This window comes from Vulpes vulpes, chromosome 8, assembly GCF_048418805.1.
Source record: "Vulpes vulpes isolate BD-2025 chromosome 8, VulVul3, whole genome shotgun sequence".
In the NCBI taxonomy this organism is placed as follows: domain Eukaryota; kingdom Metazoa; phylum Chordata; class Mammalia; order Carnivora; family Canidae; genus Vulpes; species Vulpes vulpes.
The window spans coordinates 53,266,335-53,292,711 of record NC_132787.1 but is presented as its reverse complement, the minus strand read 5'-3'; the positions used below and the strand labels follow the sequence as shown (position 1 = coordinate 53,292,711).

Below are 26,377 nucleotides of genomic sequence, written 5' to 3'. Positions count from 1 at the left end.
TAAGCCTACAAATTTCCATGCAGGTAAGTTTTCTGAACACATGTCTTAACCTTAACCCATATGAGTGATTCACAACTCACACATGGAATTTGAACCTCTGTGGCATGAAGTTATCACAAGGAATCTGTATAAGCACTATTGTTAATCTAAATAAATATAGCAATATTTCTTACAAATATTTATATGCTATATTTCAACTGGATGCAGATTATGGTGTTCCTGGATAAAGACAAATTGATTTAAAAGCATTACTGAAGGATGCCTACCTGGCTAATTTGGAAAAGCATGTGACTCTTGATCTTGGGATCATGAGTTCTTGAGCTCCAGGTGGGGTGTAGAGATCACTTAAAAAAAAATTCCTGAAATCACAGCAGCTTTCTGTTGTGTATTTTTTCATCAAAAGATACTAAAAATATACCTATCATCCTATTGTGAGGAGTCTAGTAATTTTTGGACCTTAAAAACAGTACACCTTATTAGAAAAAGTAAAGGACCACACGCCTACATCCCATGAGTCACAGATATCCAGCTGAAAGAAGAAAGACAACAAATGCAGATTCTACTTCTGTGAACACCAACTAAGTGCAATTTGGCAAAACTTCATAAAGTTTATATGCATATAATCTTACAGTTGAATGCCTATAATTCCATATATCTGGCAGGTATGAGAAATCAAAACCTCATGTCCTTTGGTTAAAACAAGGGATCTACCTGGATCCTAGATAATAACTCCAGTTGTACACATTGTATTCTATACATTGTACTTTAAACCCCTGGAACAGTCCTGTGGTTCCCAGCCTGGGTGCTAAGATGCTGACATTACTGTTTCGTACAACTTCAGCCCATAGGATGGCCACTTGGGATATGTTCTCTTAACTTCCTGCCTCAGAACTTATGTGAGACTCATTCTGGAAACTCTCATTAAGAGTATACTCACCAAACTCTGATGGTTTGGTTATTCATCAGAATAAACCAAATCTCTGTTGGTTTATTCTGATGAACAGCACTTTTATCTTCCAATCTCCCCATCTGAGAGACTAAAAGAGGGCTTTCCCTCTCATGCTACTATCTGCTTCTGTGGTATAATTAGTTGAACATAAATACAATTATCTATTTACATATTTTCTAGATAAGTGGAATTACAGGCATTCCACTCTTATATACATATAATATTTGAATTATATACATATATATTTATATATAATTATTAGACCTCTCACAAGATGAGGTTGTATTTTTGGTACCTTTGGATAAAAAAATGTGTAACAAAAAGCTGCTGTGATTTCAGGAATGCTTTTTTTAAATAAGTTTTTCTTTTTTTAAGTAATCTCAAACTCATGACCCCGAGATCAAGAGTAGCATCACCCCTGCTCCTCCTTCTCCTAAAATCTGTCTTCCTTCACAAATGTCAGTGGCCTGCCTAGATCAGCTCTAAAAACCAACTCTGAAGAGCTCCTCCCTTCCAAAAGCCCCAAAGGCTGTTCTGCTGTTGTTTAAAACAGATACAAATTATGATTCCCTCCTCATTCGTTTTTAAGACTGATATATTTAATTTGTATTCCTTGAGGAAAGAGCATGTAGACACTAGAGTGAAAGAAAATGAAACATGCAGGTCAAGAGAGAAGTTAATTTGATAACAATAATTTATAAAAAAAATTAAAAAGCAATACATAGTTGTATTTATGTTCAACTAATTATACCACAAAAGCAGAGGATGATGGCTATCCTCAAAGCCATTTTTTTTCTCAACACTTAGAAATGACTAGGCTTTTACCTCCAGTGAATCCCTTAGCCACACACCATATAGCAGGGTGTCTAGTTGGCAGCAAAGCCAACAATGCCCATAGCAGACAATTATGGAAACACAAGGGTCTGAGGTATATACAGTAAGAGACTCAGACTGAGACTCCAGCCCTCTGCTGTACCTACTAACTTCATCTCAGTGGCTACTATATCTTTCTTCCTCTACTGTGAAATATGCATATGTGTTGTGTCCCTGGACACATACATATTCACACACATGAATGTGGAATACAAAGACACAAACGGGAATTTTTTTCTCCTATTAGCTATTAAACCAAAGTGAGAGCTGTTAGGAAAAAGAAACAATTTCTTCCCCAGAAAACTTTCTTCTAACTTGAAAATTAATTATTGGACCATGAGAGTACTGTTCAAAGATAACAACTAATAAGCACTTGCTCAACTGTTGAAAATGTTGACAACTAATATTTATAGTAAGCTAAGGAAGCTATTTAATTTACAGCCATCCCTACATCTCCTATCTAGAGTAATTCCTTTTTCTTACAAATTAGAACATTGTAAGGAAAAGTCCAGGAGCTACAGCAACAGGGACAAAATGCCATTTTGGATTTTCCATGTTTCCCAGCTTTTCAGAGAACTGGCAGTAGGAACTTTGAGGGAAAATGAATTTTTAAGGCCAGAATTATTCTTTCTCTCTGCTCCCAATTCAGTAGCTTAGAAATTTTAAAGATGTTGGGAGATCTCAGCTTCACCACTCTGTTCTTTCCACCCGATACCCCAGTCTGTCCAGCTGGATTACCCATATGAACCTGAGTTAGACTAATCTGAAAATACCTGAGAAGCAATCGCCACTTGGAAGCCAGCAACAAGTTGCCCTATATCACTTTCCCCAACTTCTAAATTTACCAATCTCTAGGAGGTCTCTCCTAGTTATGTGCTAACAAAATAGTTTTCTTCCCTCTAATTTCAAATTATAGTGGACAAAGGGAAGACAAGACAAGACATTCATGAATAAGAAAACAATCTGTTGGGGAATCCGGGTGGTTCATTCAGTTAAGCGCCCAACTCTTGATTTCAGCTCAGGTTATGATCTCAGGGTCAGGAGATTGAGCCCCACATTGGACTCCATGCTGCATGCCTGCTTGAGAGGTCTCTATCTCCCTCTCCCTCTGCTCCTACCCCTGCTCCTATGTGTGTGTTCTTTCTGTTAAAAAAAAAAAAAAAGAAAAGAAAGCAATCTGTTTAGCTCTGCATACCCAAAGGTCTTGTAATTTGAATGTAAAGGCCTCAAGTATAAAGGCTCAAGATCTGAAATTGCAATTGTTTCTTATCCTCTTTGACAATCAGGGAGAGTTAAATCATCTCTCTTTTGAATCCTGTTAAGGCTCCAGATTCCTGAGTCTGTAAACCTTCCAACTCTAAAGGAATGAACACCTGAAAAAATCCAGGCTATGCAGCCCTCTGCCTTGAGCACTATATCTAAAACTGTTTGAAACATTTAAAAGCAAGACATTCCTAGAAATAAACTCAGCCATGTTTTGGTGTTAGGTCAATGAATCTGCGATATTTCTTCCTAGAATGGGAGGCATCTCAGATTTCCAGGTTAATTTAGGTTAATTAAAGAAGAAAAATAGGTATATTCCACACAGCAAATTGGACCTCGTTCCCATATACATTTCTCCAACTTTTTAACCCTAGTACTAAGGTCTCTAAGCAGAGCAGACATTTCTCATAGAGACACACTGTTTATTTGGCAAAACTTAAGTGGAATGGGTATCATTCTGCTGTGTGCATTTCTATTTCTTCTCCTATATTGGTTAATTTTATGTGTCAACTTGGCTGGACTAAGGAGTACCTAAATATTTGGTCATAGATTATTCTAGATGTCTGTGATATGAGGATATGTTTGATAAGATTAACATCTGAATAGGTAGACAAATTAGAACAGATTGCTCTCCGCAATGTCAGTGGGCCTCATCCAATCAGGTAAAGGCCCAACTAGGAAAAAATATGACACTCCAGCTACCAAGGGAGAACTCCTTTTGCCTGGTTGAGTTAGGACATTGGTCTTTTCTTGCCTTTGGACTCAAACTAAAACACTGGCTTTTCAGGGCACCTGGGTGTCAGTCAGTTAAGCATCTGCCTTTGGCTGAGGTCATGGTCCCAGGGTCCTGGGATCAAGCCTTGCATCTGGCCTCCTGCTCAGTGGAGAGTCTGCTTCTCCTGCTCTCTAATGCTCTCTTTCTCACTCAAATAAAATATATATTTTTTAAATACTGGTTTTTCTTGGGTCTCAAAACTTCTACCAGTTTTTGGATTGGAATTTATACCATTGGCTCTCCTAGTGCTCAGGCCTTTGGAATCAGACTAGAACTACACCATAAAGCTCTACTGGCTGGTTGACTAAAAAATCTTGAAACTTCTTAGCCTCCATAATAACACAAGTTAATTCCTTATAGTAAGTCTCTTTACACAGACAGACAGACACACACACACACACACACACACACTCTCTCTCTCTCTCTCTCTCACACACACACCTTATTGCTTTATGGATTCTGTTTCTCTGGAGAACCCTACTATATCCTTTAACTTAAATTAAAACCTGGAACTCCCAAGATGCCTCCTAGGAAGAAACACTATAGAATCATTATGTGGAAAGGGTACAGGAAACAGCAAAAGGAGCCTCATGTCCTCTATTAGAGCACAAAAAAGTGAAGAAAATTTCAGATAACTGAGACTGACACTATTTGCCATTCTGTGTATTGAAAAGGTAACTCCCTATCTAGTACTTTGCTTCTGACCTTTTGTGAAGCTATTCAGATCTGTTCTAGTTCTCTAGCTTTCTAGTTGTAGTAAAAATACAACCTTTTGTCCTGACATCTCCAGACTCTAACAGGGAGGGAAATATTTCCAGCTGTCATATTTTTCTGAGACAGTAGACACTCTTCTACTTGAAAACTATAATGAGCTCCAACTTCAGCACGGCCTTTCTCCATTTATGTAGAGGCCACTAAATATTCAGAATATACCTCTCAATCCTCCCAAGCTTCTTGATCTCACCCCACCCCCACTTCCACTCAAAACCAATGTGTAGTTTTGGGCTACACATCAATACCCATAGTAAATAGCTCACCTTCTCCTAAGAAACAATCTCTGTGGAGGTATAACATGAGAGGCAGAGGAGAAAACATCCTTTATTCCCCTCTGGTGCCAACATGAATCATACCTTATGGTCACAATTTTAGAGGCAGGCTGTTAATTCTGCAAGCCACTCTCCCACTTTCTTTCTTCCCTCCCCTATTCCTTTATCCTCTACCAAAATACAAAGATATCTCTAACCCCTTTCCTCACCCCCAAAACCGGTATGATAGTCAACAAAAACTGAGGAAAGACTCCTAGTCAAGAAAGAGACTCACCAAAGAGTGTCCTTTTTGTTCTAATCATTCCAAACTATGAAGGGCTGATGTGACCAGAAAAATGGTGTCCCCTGTTACCCTCTATGGTGCGCTGACAGTGGTTACGTGTCCCCATCATTTCCTTTTGAGACTTTGAAGTTCCAACAACATTCTTGATCTTCTTCATTTATTCAACTTTAAACACTTAAATGCTTCAAAGAGCATGTGCATGTGCAATGAGACACTGTTAGGCAGAAAATAGAAGGCCCACCTCTCCAAGGCCAAGCTGTTTCAGGCATGATCACAAATAATCAATTTGATTCCAAGTACAACCAGAACCAAGCAGAACAGAAAGATTTCAGAGATGATAAAAGGGCTTAAAAAATTAAAATGAGACAATGTGAAATCTCAATTCCCGAAGATGAATGAATTACTAAAAACAGTAAACTAAATTGGCTGTAGAAGCAGTAATGAAGTAATTCTATTTCTAAGGGAAATTATTTTAAGGTCTCCATGACAAAAGGCAGTAAACAATGAGTCGGGGGTCATTAAAAAAACTTCAGAACCAAAGATTTCAAATATCTATCCTTCTGTGCCTGTATGCTCCCCAACTCATTTCTAAAAAGGAACCAGAATCAGATTCCCACCAACATAAGATTCCTAAGATGTGTCATGTTAGCTTCTGCAGAAAATGCACCTTGTGAAGTAGTCTTTAAAAATTATAATGAGAAAACCAAAGAGTACAATGATCAGCCACTTTCTCCTCCCCATTGTAATTTTTCTTTGATTTTCTGAGGATTCAAACAAAACAAAATCATTAGTTTCAGATTTCTGAATTAATCTGATCTTGCTTTGTGGCTAATGTGGCCAAGAGTAGATGCTTTTGTACAATTAAAACAGAAAGACTTTAAACAGCAGGACTTTAGGGCTGTGGTTCCACTGCATCTACTATAAAATACACAAATGGTAGGTTGAAGGTTAGAGAAGGAGGTGGAAACATCCACTACAAGAGAACATGACAGATAGTGGGACCCTAGCTAGACTTTAAGGTAAAGTGATTCTATTCTGGCAGGGGAAACCCACATAATCAAGTTTCACACTTATAAAAGTATCACTCTGAATTCAGGAATAAGAGGCATTTGGTTGTAGATACAATTCCATCTGCAGATACTAACTTTAAATTTAGAGAAGAAAAACACTCACTGCATTAATATTATGGGTTGGGGTTTCTTATGCAATTCCTAAATCCACCTACTATTTTTTTGTTTTGAAACAATTGACAGCTGTGATAAGACTACCACAGCCCTGGCTCAGATGCAGGCTTTAGCTTCAGAAAGTCCATCGGTCATGTAGTTGGCTGTCACTGCTATATCTGTTGCTTGCAGAGGCCTCAGAGCTCTGGGTTTGCCGAGTAGAGTCCTCACCATTTAAGCTCTTCCTACATACAGGACATGTGTCATGCTGAAACAGAAAGATATCAGTCTATATAAATAGCCTGACCTGAGACCTGTAGGTGCTAAACACTTAAGAAACTCTGAGAGCTGGCAGGTGGAAAAACAAAAAGGGCACATATTCTCACACAGTGCACACTGGGCTCAAAGGTGTAACATTAGGACATCTTCCAAACAGAACTTTAAACAGAAATGACAGAAAGAATTCTAGGCCAGCAACTTAACAACAGCTACCACACATCACCAAATAGAACTAACCAGAAACAGTGACCTGAGACGGTCTATAGTAGTGGTCAGCAAACTTTCTATGAAGAGACTGGTAATAAATATTTTAGACTTCACAGGCCATACCACCTGTGTTGCAACCACTCAACTCTGATGACACAGCACAAAAGTTGCCACAAACAACTATAAACAAATGACCATAGCTGCGTTCCAAGAGAACTTCATTTACAAAAACAAGTGGCAGGCCCAAGACCTGTAGGCTGTGCTTTTGTAACCTCTTGTTAGAGAAGTTCCAAACATATAGTGATGATCTAAAAACTGTTAATGGTGCCAGTAGGAATTAGCCAGGGACTAAAATCTGCTCTGCTTGTCTCTATTAACCCCAAACCATCCCCACATTGCAGGTGTGACTGGCAGAGATGGCCTATCACACATGACAGCTGTCTATACTCACCAGTTCTAACCATGGTACGATACAACTGCTGTGGAAGAAGTGGTTGCAGGGTAACTGCCGGACTTCCTCTTCAACTGTGTAATCTTCTTTGCACACTGGACACTCTAAACCCATATCTGTTGGAGGAGGAAATGCCTTCTAAAGTAAGTGAGCAAAAAGAAAGAAAAAACCAGCCCAGTGTCTTTAACTTAAGTAACATGTAAAGAAAAGACAGAAAGCGCATCCTAGGTGGAAGAGGTAGAAAGCACAAATTTTATTTCAAAATGGGGGAAGAGGTGATAGCAGACAGGGACATGAATGGGCTTTAATTCATTAAGGCCTACACAGAAACTACATAAGGCCTACTTTTCAATGTCAAGACTTGGAAAAAAAAATAAATTGGGGCTTAGATATCTATTAAGTAAAACAGGAAAAACATCTTCTCAGACATGTGATAGCCTTTTGGCAGTTTCTACATAGTAAATACAGGCTATCCATCCACCACAACCAAGGGACACTTCATGGCAATCTTAGCAGTTTCCAATCAGCATCTCAAGCTACTTTTACCCTGCTATTTTCCCCGTTTCACCTCCTCTTTCAGTGTGGTTATGCTAAAGCCCTCTGTACAAGTTAATTAAAAGCTGTACCAGGGGGATCCCTGGGTGGCGCAGCGGTTTAGCGCCTGCCTTTGGCCCAGGGCGCGATCCTGGAGACCCGGGATCGAATCCCATGTTGGGCTCCCAGTGCATGGAGCCTGCTTCTCCTTCTGCCTATGTCTCTGCCTCTCTCTCTCTGTGTGACTATCATAAATTAAAAAAAAAAAAAAGAAAAAAAAGCTGTACCAGGAGGTGGTGCTATAGAACTGCAAAGCTCAAGGATAGCTTAGGCTCCAAGTCCAGAGACAAGAAACACTCTGTGAGGAAATGGCTACAAATTAAATTGGGAGTATGAGGCAGCAAAGTCTGGTTTCCCAAATCTGGCTAATACCAGCTAGTGTCTGTCTCCAGTGGCCAGGACATGCTATATACTCACAGCAGTCAAGGACTTGGAGTAGGACTATACTTAATAGATTTACTCCTTCCTCTCCACTTTTCCCTGACACCTTTACCTAAATTCTAGCTTTTATTTCTTATGTCTGGTCTACTGGAACAGCCTCCTAGGTAGTATTCTTGACCTTAGCCTTCAGCCCTCCAAATTTACCTAAGCTTTGAAACCAGCTAATTCTCCCTAATATTGGCTTTACAGAAATCCTCAGCTCATCTTTACTTGGATTTCCAGCTGGTACCTCAAAATCAAAAGTTCAAATTTAAAATAACACATCACTTCTGTACACAAACCAGGGCCCACTCACAATTCCCCCACCCCTGATAGATGGCAGCACAAGCTCTGTAATTCCCAACTGTGAAACCTTAGAGTCCTCTTTGACCCTTTTCCCTCCTTTATCCTATTATGCAATCAATGACAAAAGCCTTTCTTCAAAGCGATATTGAGCCTACTCTTCCCTGTTAGCACTGCCATCATCACCTGCGCCCCACCTGGATACTGTAGCAGCCCCTTAAATCTCTGTTTCTGCTTTTTTTGCCTTCCAATCCTTTTCAGGCACTACCTCCAAACTAATATTCTCTAAAGACCACCTAAATTCCCTCAATCCTCCACTTGGGGAGCTATGAAACTTGCCTCCTATCTAAAATATCCAGCCCTAACTACTGTGCCAATTTCAAGGTCCGCTCAGACAGGCCCAACCCTTCCTAACCAGTCATACCTCCCACTACTCCTAAACCAGATTCTATTTCAGGGCTAATAAAGTCACTCTCCTTATACCTGATTCAGATACCAATGTCCATGCTGGTATACCATGATACCAGCTCCAAAGGGTGAGCATGTCAGCTCACATTGGTTCATACTTACCCTTGAATAGAATGACCTCTCTAAGATGGCTTATCTTGTCTTTAAAATCTCCTCTAACTTAAACTGGAATTTGTGGGGGAAGAAACTCTTAGTTCAAAATAATGTTCCTTGTTATTAAATTCCTTCAATGCTTAAAAATAAGATAATATCTATATCTAAAGTACCTAACTGTATCTGACAGAGTAAATATGAGAAATTCCCAGCCTCCTACTTTTTCTCTTTCTCTGTATCACCTGCTCAATACTTTTTTAAATACTGTTTTCTAATCATCTAGTTGAGTTTTGCTTCCCCTGGTAAGATCTTCAAGAAATCAAGTCTTATCTTGTACCTCTTTGTTTCCTGCATGGCACCTAGAAAAAGGACATGGTGGCTGTTGAGGAAATAACTTACTTGCTGATAAAAGAAATTCTCAGCTTTTAACATCTGCAGGCCCTGCCCCTAGACCCCCAGGGAATCTATATACTTTAACATTTACCAAGATCAAAATGACCACAAAACCTCAAAGCATGGGCTCTATTTCTGCCCTGAGCTACTGTACATCTGCTTTGTTAAAAATAATAATAATAATTATAACCAAAAAGGAGCATCCCAAACATAAGGATAAGGAAAAAAAAATTCCCTTGTTCCCGTAAGCTTCAAGTCATAAAGTGATAAAGTACGTAACTTTCTAAACTGTCCTTTGCTATATTTAAAAAATAGGGGTGTCTGGCTGGCTAAGTCAGTACAACATGCAACTCCTAATATCAGGATCATAAATTCAAGCCCTATATTGGGCATGGAGCCTATTTTAAAACCAACAAACAAAACATATATAACCCTTCACCAAATGGTCTTTCCCTGGAGCTCTCTCTTCTTTATGAAGATTGTGCAACCTGGCAACTGTCTTAACTTAGGCTTGAATAAAACTCTCTTCCTTTCTCTTTGCAATTTAAAAAAAGGTTTATCCACTTTGCATCAACATGACTAACCCTAATGAAAAGGTAGACACCTTCCATATATGACATCTAGGTAGAATTTTAGGAGTGCTAAAGCTTCACTTGAAGATCTGCAGTATAGGAAGGTGCTGGAATTTTTGAATAGAGATCAGAAGTTGACAGAGTAAGAATAGAAATGAACCTACCAACTTGTTCCTGAGTTACTGTCACTGTTGGAAGAGATGTGATCTTTTCCTTGTCAGCTGGGGGAGGCCCTGTGTTTTCCAGTTGTCCTAAAAGCTACAAAAAAGGAAACAGAAAAAGAAGAAGAAGTGGCAGATATCCCACTATCCCTGGGGAGGTAGCTGCTCCAGCTGAGAACAAACAATGCATATATTAGAAAATGTTAGTTGCTCTTACTTCTGCAAAGCTCTGAGAGGCTTGGGTTTCCCCTTTCCTGCTGCCACAACTCTCATAATTCCTTTACAATTTCAGAGTGACATTCGTAAAAGTCTACAGACAAACCTATCATTGCAAGGCCCACCTCCAGGCATAAAGCAACTTCAGAGGCAGCAAAAAGGTTGTGATGTCAGGAATAAAACTACAACCGAACAAAAGGTAATACTTAATTGGTCTAAAAACTTCATTCTGCTAGAAGAAAAAAAAGGTGGAAGTATGGAAAGTAGCATAAAGTAAGCCAAGAAATAGGTAAATTACTGCCTATAAGAAGATGTGGATATAAATGACATGCTTTCTATTCTCAGCATTCCACAAGGGAAATGAAAAACCAATTAAATTAAAATAAACATAAATATGTGGAAGCAATTATATATGGCATAGGAATACTGTTTTCTCTGCTTCCTTCCCCTACTTTGCTCCATCTAGCAGAAATCCCTGCTTCAAAATGTGAGGAGACCCTCCTTTTTTGTGTAGCATCTATTAATAGGATCCTCATAGGACTGAACAAGAGGCCAAAAATACAAAATACTGTTTGTTATAGGAGAAGTCTTCCCTTCTCTGGAGGTGAAGCCATCTCCTAGAAAGTCCCTAGGACCTAAAAGGTACACGGATGCTGAACTAAACCCCATAAACCATTTATCCCCTCAGTAAAATGGAAACCCACAAGCTCAAAATATTAGAGAAAGCAGAGTGACTGCCATTTTAGAAAGTAGCAGAAGGAAAGCAGGAAGCCTGTGGAACCATGAGACACACTGAACAGACACCCTCAAAAGGCAGCTCCTCACCTGGGTTACAATGGCATCAAGCCCTGTCTGACCCCAGGCATAGTCCCCAGGGTTGGAGTGCAGCATCCCGCTCCTATACATGAGATGAGACAGACAGCATTAGATGGAGTGATCAGGCTCTGCCTTACACCACAGAAAAAACTGGAAGATCCTGTTCTCTCTCAGAGCTGGAAAGTCACTAGTTCCCTAAAACCAAGTAGCAAAGAATTTCTCAATATTTTTAAGGTCAAACAGTCTCTTATCCAGAAGCAGTCTCTTATTCTCTTAAGTAAGGAATTTTTACTTAATCGAATAGAACATAAAATGTGAAGCTACCTAAAATACTACATGACACACCAGAGCAAAAAGAGTGACTCATTGCCTATTGGCTAAGAAAAGTTTGTCTTCTCTGTGCCCACTTACAGTAAACACAGATGGAGCTGCTTTTTAAGGAGAGTTTTCCCTTTGTGACTGGCCAAAATCTACAGCAGACTTCCCTCATTCTAAGAGGCTGCCCATAGTCCTGGACAATGAGGAGTTTTCAAGTAGAGAAATAGCCACAGAAGTCTCTCTGAATAGCAACTTAGAGCAATTACAAAAGGGACTTGGCAGTGTCACTTTCTGGAGCTGCCGGTGCACTACCCTGGATGACAGACGTCCAGACTCTTTGGCTGGAATATGTTAAAAAGAAACAAGAGGCTGGAAAATAGGGTAACTGTGTAGAAGGACTGAGGTCCCTGTGAGCAAAGGAGACTTCTGGGGCAGAGTCAGAAGTGGCATGTAATTGTTCAGACAAGAGGAAATTCCATCTTAACCCCTTCCCTACTTAAGTGTCACTCTGATACTGAATTACAGCCTTTGTTTCTTCTGACAAACCTTCTTACTTTGAGAAAAGGAAGTTAAGCAATATGTTTTTAATTTCAGAAATTCTTAAGGAATACAATCTTCCCATATGATCTACAGAAGAAACCTGCAAGTCCAGATACCAGGCGTGGTGGGGACCATCTCATTCCCCTCTCAACACAACTCTCAGACCAGAATATGAACCAAAACCAACACACCCAGTGCCCAGACATCCTGTGGGACCAGGATGGCCCTCAGGAGACTGAACAATAAAAGATAAGTTCTGATTAAGTTTGGGCTCAGCAAATAAAGACAATCTAACACTCTGCCAATCAAACTGTTATACTCACCTATGTAGCTCTTGTTCTTTCTTGCAATGGTACAGATACCTAAAATGCTGCTACTCCAGCAAAGTAAGACAGAGGGTAATTAGTTACTTACCAGGAAAAAGGATGTGAGGATCCAGGAATTGCAGAATTTGCAAAGAATCCTGCAAAGATCTGTTGAATTATTCTGTTGGAGGAAAAAACAATTAGGTAAGACAACAGACCAATGACAGTGTTCTACAGATATATATAGCTGGCCAATCACCAACTCCTTCTCCAAACCATCCATGGGTTTTCAATGACCATTATACAGTAGATAACACCAGAAATCAGTCAGCTACCTGGTAAAGTGCTATTTTGCTATTATGGCTATCTTCTGAGCTCTGTGATCTTATGTATTAACAGATTTTTTGGCTTGAAAGGGACCTGATTACATGGTGTAGTTTTCAAACTATGTTCTTTGGATCTCTGGCAGCAACATGAGGCTGCAATTTGAGCCCATCCTGTAACAACAGTAGTTCCATTTTCATGTGTTTTACACATTGGGTTTCTGTGTAAGATATTATTCAAAGAGCCCTTTAAAAAAATTTTTTTTGAGAATAATTCCATTTTACTCACATTCATCAATGTGCTTTATTGGCCCTCAAAAGAGGTTTCAAATGCCTATAACACAAACTCATTCAAACACATACATACCTGACACTTGTCACTCTGAACACTTAGGATGGCACATCTACCCAGTCCTTTATATTAGGAAGTTGATCTTTGTTACCCAAAGAGATAATGGGCAAAAGAAGAAGACTGAAGAGGGTACCTGGGTGGCTTGGTTGGTTAAGCCTCTGCCTTTGGCTTAGGTTATGATCCCAGGGTCCTGGGATTGAGCCCTGCTCAGTGGGGAGTCTGCTTCTCCCTCTCCCTCTGCCTCTCTCTCTTATTCATGCTCACTTTCTCAAATAAAATTTTTTTTTTTTTAAAAAAGGACTCTTTGTAAAAAAAAAAAAAGACAAAAAATGTTTCTCCTAGATCTCTTTGTTTTGTGAATGATAGGCATTTTCTCCAGCTTTATTGAGATATAATTGACATGATATATACTTTTAACCGCCTGGTTCCCACTTATCAGGCCAAGCAATAGAATAGTGGCAGTAGCCAATATTAGACTCTCTCTATTCCTAAAATTCAACAGTAGCTAACTAGACTGTGTGTTTTAAAATATGTCCACAGGGATGCCTGGGTGGCTCAGAGGTTCAGCGTCTGCCTTTGGTCCGGGGCCTGATCCTGGAGACCTGGGATCGAGTCCCACATCGGGCTCCCTGCATGGAGCCTGCTTCTCTCTCTGCCTGTGTCTCTGCCTCTCTGTGTGTCTCTCATGCATAAATAAATAAAATCTTTAAAAAAAAAAATAAAAAAAATATGTCCACAAATTATTTTATGACTCTCCTTTGAGTATAGGCTGGCCTTAATGACTTTTTTTTTTAATTGAGGTATAATTCACATGAACATTAGATTAGTTTCAGGTGTACAACATAATGATTCGACATTCATATATAATTGTAAATACCACCACAATAAGACTAGTTAACATTCATCACCCTACAGCTTATAAAATTTTATTTTCTTGTGATTTTAACTCTTTTAAGATCTACTGTCTTAGCAACTTGCCAATATGTAACATTAACTATAATACTGTAGTTACCTATAATTAACTGTAACGAACTATAATATCTTTGCAGTTTTGGTTTGCATTTTTCTGATGCTGTGGTCACCATGCTGCACATTACATCTCCACTATTTATTTATAACTACAAGTCTGTACCTTTTGGACCCCTTCATCTATTTTGCCTACACCCTACTCCCTACCTCTGGCAACCACAATCTATTCTCTTTATCAATGGGCTTTTCTTTTTCTTTAAGATTCCACATATAAGTGAGATCACATGGTACTTGTCTTTCTCCATCTGACATACTTCACGTATTAAAATGCCCTCAAGGGGGATCCCTGGGTGGCGCAGCGGTTTGGCGCCTGCCTTTGGCCCAGGGCGCGATCCTGGAGACCCGGGATCGAATCCCACGTCGGGCTCCCGGTGCATGGAGCCTGCTTCTCCCTCTGCCTGTGTCTCTGCCTCTCTCTCTCTCTCTGTGACTATCATAAATAAATAAAGATTAAAAAAAAAAAATGTTTAAAATGCCCTCAAGGTCCACCATCCATGTTGTTGCAAATGGCAAGATTTCATTTTTTTTGGCCAAGTGATATACGTGTGCGTGTATCTGGTGTATATTCATACAAATTACATTTTCTTTATCCATTATCCATCAATGGACACTTAGGTTGTCTCCATTATAATAAATAATACTGTATTAACATAGGGGTGTATATATCTTTTTGAATTAAGGTTTTCAATTTCTTTAGATAAATACCCAGAAGTGGAATTGTTGGATCATAGTTTTATTTTTAATTTCTTGAGGAGGGATCCCTGGGTGGCGCAGCGGTTTGGCGCCTGCCTTTGGCCCAGGGCGCGATCCTGGAGACTCGGGATCGAATCCCACGTCAGGCTCCCGGTGCATGGAGCCTGCTTCTCCCTCTGCCTGTGTCTCTGCCTCTCTCTCTCTCTCTCTCTGTGTGCCTATCATAAATAAATAAAATAAAATAAAAAATTAATTTCTTGAGGAACCTCCATACTGTTTTCCACAGCGGGTGTACCAACTTACATTCCCATCAGCAGTTCACAAGGGTTTCCTTTTCTTCACATCCTCGCTAACACTTATTATTTCTTGTCTCTTTGACAAGAGCCATTCTAACAGGTGTGAGGTGACATTTCACTGTGGTTTTGATTTGTATTTCCCTGCTTAGTGATGTTAAGCACATTTTCGTGTACATTTTGGCTGTCTGTTTTCTTCAGAAAAATAGCTATTCAGATCTTCTGATCCATTTTTTAATCAAAACGGTTTTCTTAAAAAAATGGTTTTCTTTTTTTGGTATCACATTATATGAGTCCTTTCTATATTTTGGCTACTAACCCCTTATCAGATCTGCAAACTCTCCTATTCAGCAGGTTGCCTTTTCATTCTGTTGATGGTTTCCTTTGTTGTGCAGAAGCTCTTTAGTTTGTTAACTTGTCTATTTTTACTTTTGTTGCCTTTGAAGTCAGATCCAAAAAATCATTACCAGACAGACTGTCAAAGAGCTTACTGCTTATGTTTCCCTCTAAAAGGTTTATGGTTTCAGGTCTTACATTCAGTCCATTCTGAGTTAATATTTATGTATGGTGTAAGAAAGTGGTCCAGTTTTCCCAATGTCACTTAAAGAAATTGCCCTTTCCCCATTGTATATTCTTGACTCCTTTGAGTTTATTTCTAAGTTCTCTATTCTGTTCCATTGATTTAGGTGTCTGTTTTTATGCCAATACCATACTGTGACTTACTTCTTAACCATGGAATATGGCACGATAACCTGTGACTTCCAAGATTAAGTCATAAAGAGCACTGTGGCTTACTCTTTGCACTCTCTCTCCAATCATTTTTTGGAAAAGTGGCATGGCACGCAATCCTGCAAAGTTCCATATGATAAGGTACTGAAGCTTCCTCCCAACAGAACAAACTTGCCAGAATATGAGTAAATCTCAGCTGATCCTTCATGTTACTGCAGTAATAACCAATGTCTTGACTATAAGCTAATAAGACACTGGGCCAGAACCATCCAGCTGAACTGCCCCCAAATTCCTGACCCAATGAACTTATGAGATGATTAATGTTTGTTATTTTCAGCTACTAAGCTCTAGTGTAATCTGTTACATAGCAATGGAGGTGTGTTTGATAGCTGGAGGTGTGTTCTAACAAAAACCTAAAATGTGGGAGTAGATTTAGAACCCAATAGAGTTGGAGGGACTTTGAGGAAAATATCAGCGAAAGTCTGGGAGCTTTGACGAAATAGATGCCGAAGGCGTTTGAGGAATTTATGGGTGAGAGCTAAGTGAGAAAAATCTTCTTGGAAACCAGAGGGAAAGGGATCCTTGTTATGTAATTGCAAAAGCTGCTGCTTGCCATAATATGTACAGTAGAAGGTGTGGCTCATGAACTGGGTGATAGTCTAGCTAACAAGATGTACAGACAAGAATGCTAAAGGTATACCTCTAGGCTTCTTCTTGCTGCTTACATTAAAATGGAAGGAAAGAGGAATAAATTAAAGGATAGTTAAATTTTATTTTTTTTAATTTTTTTTTAAGTAATCTCTACACCCAACACAGGGCTCAAACTCACAATACCAAGATTAAGGGTCACGTAACTCTTCCAAGTGAGCCAGGCAGGTGCCCCAAAAGGGAAGGATAGTTAAACAAAAGGGGAGTTAAGACGAAATAATTCTGAAAATTCTCAACTTCTCAAGATGGTAAATGATATTAAAATTAAGAAATGGGGGATCCCTGGGTGGCGCATCGGTTTGGCGCCTGCCTTTGGCCCAGGGTGCGATCCTGGAGACCCGGGATCGAATCCCAGATCGGGCTCCCGGTGCATGGAGCCTGCTTCTCCCTCTGCCTGTGTCTCTGCCTCTCTCTCTCTCTCTCTATCATAAGTAAAAAATAAAAAAATAAAATAAAAATAAAATAAAATTAAGAAATGGGTTCCAAGGAAAGATTAAACAAATCCAGGGCACTCACGAAAGAAAATGGTTAACGAGGACCTGGAATACAGCTTAAAAATTATTTGTTAAGACTTCAGAAAGATCTATATAGCCTAAAGAACTATTGAGTTAAACAACTGGGCTTCCAAGAAGCTTAAGGATGTTGTATTAGTCCCCATGGGCTGCCGTAACAAATTCCCACAAACCATATAGTTTAAAAAGAAAGGAATTTATTCTTCTATTGTTTTGGAAGCCAGAGTCTGAAATCAAGATATTGTTAGGGTTAGTTCCTTCTGGAGGCTCTGAGGGAAAATCTGTTCCATGCCCCTCTTCTAGCTTCCCAGCAATATTTGTGTTTTTTGGCTTGTGGACACATTAACCTCTGCCTTGGTCTTCATGTGACTTTATTTCTTGTGTCTTCTGTGTCCAAATTTCTCTATTCTAAGAATACTAGCCATTGCAATTGGGCCCACTCTAACTCAAAAGGATCGCACCTTAACTTGATTACATCTGTAAAGACCTTATGCCAAATAAGGTCACACTCACAGGTAGTGGGGGTTAGGACCTAAACATAACTTTTTGAAGGATACAGTTCTACCCAAGTACTGCCCCTCAGCAATCCCAGCAGAAGCCCAAGGGAGAAAGGAGATTATCTGGAAGAGTTTTGTGGGTGTGGCTTTTGCTTATGGTATGAATCTCAGTAACATCCATGAGACTCTGAATTTTAAAAAGAAACATTGCCAGATTAAACTGAAAGGTACAGAGGCAAAACAAAATGAAAAGAAGTCTCTTGGCCCTCAAAATTCCACTGGCAAGAAGCAAAGGAAACTGCGCAGCTGCAAATCTGGACTACTTTTCATGGAAAGAAAAAAAAAAAAAAGATAACTCACAGGGTGAAACCAAGAGCCTAGAATGAGGAAACAAGAGCCACAGAGCAACATTTCTGTGCCAAAAGAAAACAAAGTCCTAATCAAGAAACTTCCACTATTTATCCAGATAACATCAGAATTGCTATGAATCAGTGACTTCTTTGTGTCTCCCATCTTCTCCCTTTTTAAATAGGAATTTCTATACCTATTTAGTATACACTTGTCCCATCACTCTATGTTGGGTGAGTGAGGGGCTGAAAACTTGTTTCTTTAATTTGTAAGTATTCGTATCAAAAGAAGTAGTACTTGAGGAACTATACCCAAGGAGCCTCATCAACACTTGGACCTAACAACTGGATTTCAAGTTGATGCTATAAAGGGACAAGGCTTTAGGTGGGTGTTGGGAAGATGTGAGTATATTTTGCACATGAGAGAACCGTAAGTAATTTGTGGCCAGAGGGTGAAATATGGTAGTTTAAAACATGTCTACACGTTTTTTTAATACTTCTCCCTTCAAGGAGTGGAGTTTAATTCTTCTCCCCTTGACTGTGGACTGGACCTAGTGTCTCACTTCTTACTGACAAAATATGGCCGAAATGACAGTGTTTGGCTTCTAAGATCAGGATATAAAAGGCATTATGGTTTCTTTCCTTTTCCTTTCTCTCTTAGATCACTTTATTCTGGGGAAGACAGTGGTCAAGTCACAGGAACACTGAAGGAACCCTATGCAGAGATCCACATAGTAAGGAACTAAGGCCTCCTGCCAACAGCTATGTGAGTGACTTATCTCGGAAATAGATCCTCTAGCCCCAGTTCAATGTTCAGGTGCCTGCAACCACAGCTGACATTTTGATTACAACAAACTCTTTACCAGAACCACCTACCTAAGCTGCTCCCAAATTTCTGACCCTTAGAAACTGTAAGAAAATAAGTGTCTGTTGTTTTATGCTGCTTAATTTTGGGGTAATCTGTTACACAGCAATAAATAATATACCTTCTTGCTTGCTAATAACTGGAAAAGCAAAATTACCACATGCTTGAACTAACCAATAAGTAAATGGTAATAAACAACTTTGAGAGAGAGCCTAGTTCCTGACTCTGTAGCTGATCCTACATAAATAAATGCTTAGGGAGTTGCCAGGGACACCTCGGCTAATGAGCTGCTGATTCCCCTCTCTTGGCTGCTTACTTCCTGGAAGTCAGATGCTGGTTCCATACCTCTGCAGCAGAAACAAAGAGAGGCTGCTCAGGGTGGACTCAGTAAGTGTAAGAGATATTGTGAGGAGGTTGTCTTCAGCTGATAAATGCAGTACTTACAATGAATTTTCTTGTTAAAAACATAAAATATTGTCTTGTCAAAGCAATAGGTAGCTAAAATGGGAGTGGGTGGGAGGGTGATGTGTATATTTAACCCACAGGAGAGAAAAATCAATCCATACAGTCTAGAGGGGAAGATACATGTTAAGATGAGATAAAAGACTTCATGAGTTTCCAGAGATGTTCTCTCTCTAGGTTCTCCTCCTTGTTCCTTGGTTGTCCTTTCTGTCTCCTCTGTTTATTCCTCTTTATCTTCCAAACTTCTAATAATCAGGGCTTATGGCTCAATTCTCTGATCTCTTCTACTTTCTATATTGACTCTTCTAGCAATTTCACCCAGTTTTATAATTTTAAATCCATATACAAAGCCACATTTCTAATTTTTATCTCACCCAAGACCTCTGCCTACTCAATACCACCACTTGAATGTGTAATAAGCAGCTCAAACTTATTATGTCCCAAACTGAACTCTTGTATCTTCTCCCCCATATCTGTTCCTTCTAGTGTTCCTCATTTCAGCTGATGGTGACTCCATTTTTCAAGCCGCTCAAACCAAAAACCTTAGTGCATTCTTAACTTTCTTTTCATCCGTAACTTTTCTTTCTGTTATATCTCATATCCAATCTGTCAGCAAATCCAATTATGCCCACTGTCAAACTGTATCTAGAATCCACCCATTTTTCCCTACCTCATCCAAGCCACTGGCATCTCTAGTTTAGATTAATGCAACAGCCTCTTAAATAGTTTCTCTGTTTCTGCCCTTGCCCCTGTACTCCTTGCAGCCCCCCATTCTATTCTCAACATAGCAAATAGAATGATCATTTTTTTAAAAAGATTTTATTTATTTATGCATGAGAGACACAGAGAGAGAGAGAGAGACAGAGAGAGGGAGAGGCAGAGACACAGGTAGACGGAGAAGCAGGCTCCATGCAGGGAGCCCGACGTGGGACTTGATCCCAGGTCTCCAGGATTACACCCTAGGCTGAAGGCAGCACTAAACCACTGAGCCACCTGGGCTGCCCTAGAATGATCATTTGAAAACTGAAATTAGACCATGTCATTTCTCTGCCCTAAACTTTCCACTGGGTTTCTATCTGCACTCAGAATTTAAAGCCCTTACAGTAATCTACCAGGTTCTACCCAATCTGATATTCTCCTCCCCATCCCCACACCCTGCCAACTTCTCAGTGACCTTATCTCCTACTATTCCCCCTCACTTACTCTGCTCTAACTGGCCTCTCCTTGTTGGCACATTCCTGGCTCATTCCCTCACTTCATTTATGCCTATTCAATCAAGCCTTTGCTGACAACACTTTTTGAAAGTTCACTTCTCCCACACTTCCCAATCTTCCTTCTCTACCTTTTTTTCCCCATAGCATTTACTACTGCTTAACAGTTTATTGATTTAACTTATTTTGCTTATCTGATGTCCCGCCCTTATTAAGCTTCACAAAGGTAATCAACTTTTAACTATTTTGTTCCCTACCATACAGTCAATACCTGGAATAACACCTGGCAAAGTAATATACAAATGTCTGTTGAATTAATTAAAAGACCCCAAGACAGGGCCCAGAAATACACTGAAAGGTATATAATCTATTAAGATAAAAGATAAATAAGGAGGATGACAAAATAAGTATGATTCCATTTCAATTATATATATGAAGGAATCATATGTTAAAAGTTTCACAAAATTATGCATTAAGGTTTAACTGGCTTTTCTTGTTGCCTTTTTAATTTAAAGAAAAAAACTAATATTTTTAAATAATCAAGAAGTCAATTCTCAAAATGTGAGTAGTGATCAGTGGTCAGAAAACTATGGTCTCAGAATCTCCTTCAGGGGAACATATTTTAGGAAGCAAACATCAGATGTACCCTGTCCTACAAAAGTGATTCAGAGACAGCTGATCAAAACACCAGGCTAAAACATTAACAATAAAAAACAAATGTTAAAGGAGTTAAACACACTAAAATAAAGGCAGGTCTTAATGTAATAAGTGCAAAGTAATGGGTAATAACCTCTATGAAGTCTGGAAAGTATGATTGTGTCGGTGTTCATCCAATATAGACAACTGACAAATATAAATATTTTGCCATCCTAAAAAAAAAAACATTGTTTAAGGTGAAATATGAGTAATTCCTTAGACTTGTCACAATTCTACCAAAATTGCTCCTAAAGACTATACAATCTGTTTATTCTATACATACCAAGCAACCATCGGATTGCTTTTAATTTCTTGTTATCTGGGAAATTCAAAGATAGCATTATGTAACAAGCAGAAATGAGCTTTCTAGTCACTAAAACAGAATACCCCCAGTTGCAAATTAATAAATTAGTCTTCTGGCACAGGTCAGATTCATTTAAGGTTAGATAAGATGAGCTAGTCTATTCAGGACCTGATTACATCTGGAGAAACTATCATTTGAAAGCTGCAGATCAGAGGACACAGCGCACACTTTAGGCATGCCTACAAGTATTTGCAGAATGAATGAACAATGTGAGGCCTACCTTTCTTTACATTTGCAAATAGGTTTCATTCATGTCATTAAAAAAGCCAAAGAAAATAGATCTCATTTCAGGGTAACTCCCTAAATTGGTGTGAGGACACATTAATAATCCCACAAAGGCTAATTAATCTCTGACATCTGATTTTTTAAATGACGAAGTACTCTGTTTATAGTGGAATCAGTGGAATGAACAGGAGCCTGAGATGTAGCCCAGGGAAACCACCAGTTGAAAGCCTGATGAGCAAAATAAAAAGCTACACTCCTCAAATCAATAGGACAAACTATCATTAGGAAGAAAACAAGCTAAAATCTAATAAAAAAGCAATCTATAGGGCATCGGGGTGGCTCAGTGGTTGAGCGTCTGCCTTTGGCTCAGGTCATGAACCTGGGATCCTGGGATGGAGTCCTGCAGCAGGCTCACCACAGAAAGCCTGCTTCTCCCTCTAACTATGTCATGTCTCTCATGAATAAATAAAATAAAAAAAAAAAGAAATCTATAAAATACGAACTTGTGCTTTCAAAACACTGGGTGACACATAATGACAACTACTGTAAGGGAGTAAGTATCACATGGAAGAATCAGGGTAGACCTACTAAAGCAGGAAGAATAACATGATCCATAGAGAATATGACTAACAAAGAGATGTTGTGCTCCATTACATGAGGGAAAGGGAAAGGAAAGTGAACTAAAAACTTCTAAGTACTACTTCCTGACATAATGTTATCATACGTGCTTTGGAAGGAAAGTTTTTGAGAAAATTAGGGAAATGCTTAGTTCTTTCTTTTTTTTAATTGGGAAGATTATATGATACTGTTAGATTGATTTAAAGTATTTGAAACATATATAATCCGGGATCCCTGGGTGGCGCAGCGGTTTGGCACCTGCTTTTGGCCCAGGGCGCGATCCTGGAGACCCGGGATCGAATCCCACGTCGGGCTCCTGGTGCATGGAGCCTGCTTCTCCCTCTGCCTGTGTCTCTGCCTCTCTCTCTCTCTCTCTCTCTCTCTCTGTGACTATCATAAATAAATTTTAAAAAAATTAAAAAGAAACATATATAATCCTACCAAATAAAAATATCATTCGTGTGACATCCTGGCTCCAATATTTAACTGGTTTTATAATCTCAAACAAATTACCTAACGATTCTATACCTCAGTTTCTACTGTAAAATGGAGATTCACAGTAACTTCTCCATAGGGTTATAGTGAGATTAAACAAATTAACATCTGTAATACACTCAGAGTAGGGCCTGGCACAAACTCTTAGCTATAATTACCACCAAGATATATATTCCATATACCACTTAGAAACATGATTACAATCATCCATTCATTCAACACAAATATATTCAGTATCCACTAAAACAGACACTACCAGAAGCTGGGAATAGAAATGAATATAACAGCACTCCAGACCATTAACCCCAGAAGTAACTTTAAAGGTTGTAAAGGTTGTAAGTGATCTGGTCGTCCATCAAAAGATGGCAGGCCCAGACATGTAATTTTTTTTAAGATTTTATTTGTTAATTAGAGATACACAGAGATACACACACACACACAGAGAGAGAGAGAGAGAGAGAGAGAGAGGGTTAGAAGCTGGCTCCATGCAGGGAGTCGGACATGGGACCTGATCCCGGGTCTCCAGGATCACGCCCTCGGCTGAAGGTGGCGCTAAACTGCTAAACCACCGGGCTGCCCCCCAGGCATGTAATTCTTATCAAATCTTTAAGGAATAGATAATTCCTGTGTTACTGAAACTGTTAAGTGTAAAAAAAAAAAAAACCCCAAAAAACAAAACAGCAAAATTTCCCAGTTCGTTTTATCAAACTAACATAATCCTGATACTAAAATATGATAAAGACAACATAGCGCAGCCCCGGTGGCGCGGCGGTTTAACGCCGCCTGCAGCCTAGGGTGTGATCCTGGAAACTCGGGATCGAGTCCCACATCGGGCTTCCTGCATGGAGCCTGCTTCTCCCTCTGCCTGTGTCTCTGCCCCTCTCTCTCTGTGTCTCTGTGAATAATAATAATAATAAAAAAGGCAACATAAAAAAATTACCCTTATGAACAGATGTAAAAAAAAAAAAAGATTGGGAACAAATCAATGCCAAGAATATATTAGGTTTAATGCTTCTTGACAATGTGTTTTTATTTTTATTTCTTTTAAAGATTTTTTTTTAAAGATTTTATTTATTTATTAATGAGACACACACACAGTGAGAGGGGCAGAGACACAGGCAAGAGGGAGAAGCAGGCTCCACGCAAGGAACCCGATGCGGGAATCGATCCCGGATCTCCAGAATCACACCCTGGGCTGCAGGCGGCGCTAAACCGCTGCGCCACCGAGGCTGCCCTATTTTTATTTCTTTTAAAGATTTATTTATTTATTCATGAGAGACACACAGAGGCTGCCCAGGTATTTTTTCTTTAAAGCTTGCAGTGTGGGTTCAACATTAGAAAATCTATGAGTGGGATCCCTGGGTGGCGCGGCGGTTTAACGCCGCCTGCGGCCTAGGGTGTGATCCTGGAGACCCGGGATCGAATCCCACATCAGGCTCCCGGTGCATGGAGCCTGCTTCTCCCTCTGCCTGTGTCTCTGCCTCTCTGTGTGTGTGTGTGTGTGACTATCATAAATAAATAAAAATTAAAAAAAAAAAAGAGAAAATCTATGAGTTAATAAAATGCATTAATTGTTTAAATAAGAAACTATAGGGACATCCCAGGTGGCTCAGCCATTTAGCGCCACCTTCAGCCCAGGACGTGATCCTGGAGACCCGGCATCAAGTCCCACATCTGGCTCCCTGCATGGAGCCTGCTTCTCCCTCTGCCTCTCTCTCTTTCTGTGTGTCTCTCATGAATAAATAAATAAAATCTTAAAAAAAAAAAAAAAAACTATAAAGTCATTTTGATAAGACTGCAAAGGACATTTGATAAAAATCACTAGTCATTCCTAATTAAAAGTCCCTAATAAATTAAGAATAAAACTTTCTTAATCTGACAGTACATATCCAAGGAGCCAGAGGTAAACATGCTTAAAAAAGAAACATGCATTTCCACTGAAGTCAGGAAAAAGACACGGATGCTTACTATTATTAGACAACTTTGTTGTGATAATATAATCAATGTAACATAAAAAATGAGGCATGAAGAGGGAAAAAAAACACAATATCTGTATATGACACGTCACTAATCTAGAAAACTCAAGGGAATAAAATGAAAACCTATTAGAGCTAATAAGAGAATTCAATTAAATAGCAAGGGGATGGGTGACAAAGAGCTTCCTGGCAATAATCAATTAAAAAGTTAAATGAAACTATAAAACTTGTTTTAAAAAAGATTTTATGTATTTATTCATGAAAGACACAGAGAAAAGAGAGAGGCAGAGACACAGGCAGAGGGAGAAGCAGGCTCCATGCAGGGAGCCTGATGTGGGACTCGATCCCGGGACTCCAGGATCATGCTCTGGGCCAAAGGCAGGTGCTAAACCACTGAGCAACCCAGGGATTCCCATTATTTTTTTATTATTATTTTTTAAACTACTCTGAATATCACCACAAAAGAACCAAATAAATTGAGACATGAGGTGTGGACCTAGATGAGAAGTTTCTTTCTTTCTTTTTTTTTTTTTTTTAAACTTCTTTTTTTTTTATTTTTATTTTTTTATTTATTTATGATAGTCACAGAAAGAGAGAGAGAGGCAGAGACACAGGCAGAGGGAGAAACAGGCTCCATGCACCGGGAGCCTGACGTGGGATTCGATCCCGGGTCTCCAGGATCACGCCCTGGGCCAAAGACAAGTGCCAAACCGCTGCGCCACCCAGGGATCCAGAGAAGTTTCAAAATTATAAAAAGTATGCACTGCCCCCAAGGTACTATATAAATCCAATGCACTTCCAATCAAAATCCTAATGGCATGGCAGAGGGGGCAGAGATTGACAAAATGCATCTAAAATCCATTTGGAAGCACCTAGGTGACTCAGTCGGTTAAGCGGCTGCCTTCAGCTCAGGTCATGATCCCAGGGTCCTAGGATTGAGTCCCACATCCTCTGCAGAGAGCTTGCTTCTTTCTCTCCCTCTGCCTGCTGTTCCCCCTGCTTGTGCTTTCTGTCAAATAAATAAATAAAATCTTTAAAAATAAATAGATAGATAGATGGATAGATTAAATTTAAAAATCCATTTAGAAAGGAAAAAGCATCAGGGCATTTTTGGAAAAGAACAATAATGAAGTAGACTTCATCAGTAGGTATCAAATCATACCATAAAATTATAAAAACTAAATCAGTAAGGTATAGGAACACAAAAATAAAGATCAACAGACCATAAAAGACAATCTAGAGATAGGTGAGTATGAAAATGTATATTGGAAAAGGTAACATTTCAGGGTAGAAGGATGATTCAAAAAGTTACATTGCAAATAACTAGACACTCATATTGGGGAGGGGAGGGGAGGGATAGATCCTTAACTTAAAAAAATTCACAAGAGGGGGATCCCTGGGTGGCGCAGCGGTTTGGCGCCTGCCTTTGGCCCAGGGCGCGATCCTGGAGACCCGGGATCGAGTTCCACGTCGGGCTCCCGGTGCATGGAGCCT

At 39.5% G+C, this 26,377-nt stretch overlaps 1 protein-coding gene across 2 annotated transcripts in view; it reads right to left on the bottom strand.

Moving 5' to 3' along the window:
- Nucleotides 1-5,329: 5,329 nt before the first annotated feature.
- The window catches only part of RNF115 (ring finger protein 115), a 76,351-nt gene continuing 55,303 nt past the window's right edge, over nt 5,330-26,377 (bottom strand). For both annotated transcript variants that reach the window (XM_025983065.2, XM_025983064.2), the window contains 5 exons: nt 12,598-12,669; nt 11,335-11,407; nt 10,297-10,390; nt 7,290-7,405; nt 5,330-6,620 (listed from right to left, as the gene is read on the bottom strand). In XM_025983065.2, the coding sequence (XP_025838850.1) occupies nt 6,489-6,620; nt 7,290-7,405; nt 10,297-10,390; nt 11,335-11,407; nt 12,598-12,669 (487 nt within the window). In that variant the 3' untranslated portion in view covers nt 5,330-6,488. The remainder of the gene's footprint in view (nt 6,621-7,289; nt 7,406-10,296; nt 10,391-11,334; nt 11,408-12,597; nt 12,670-26,377) is intronic.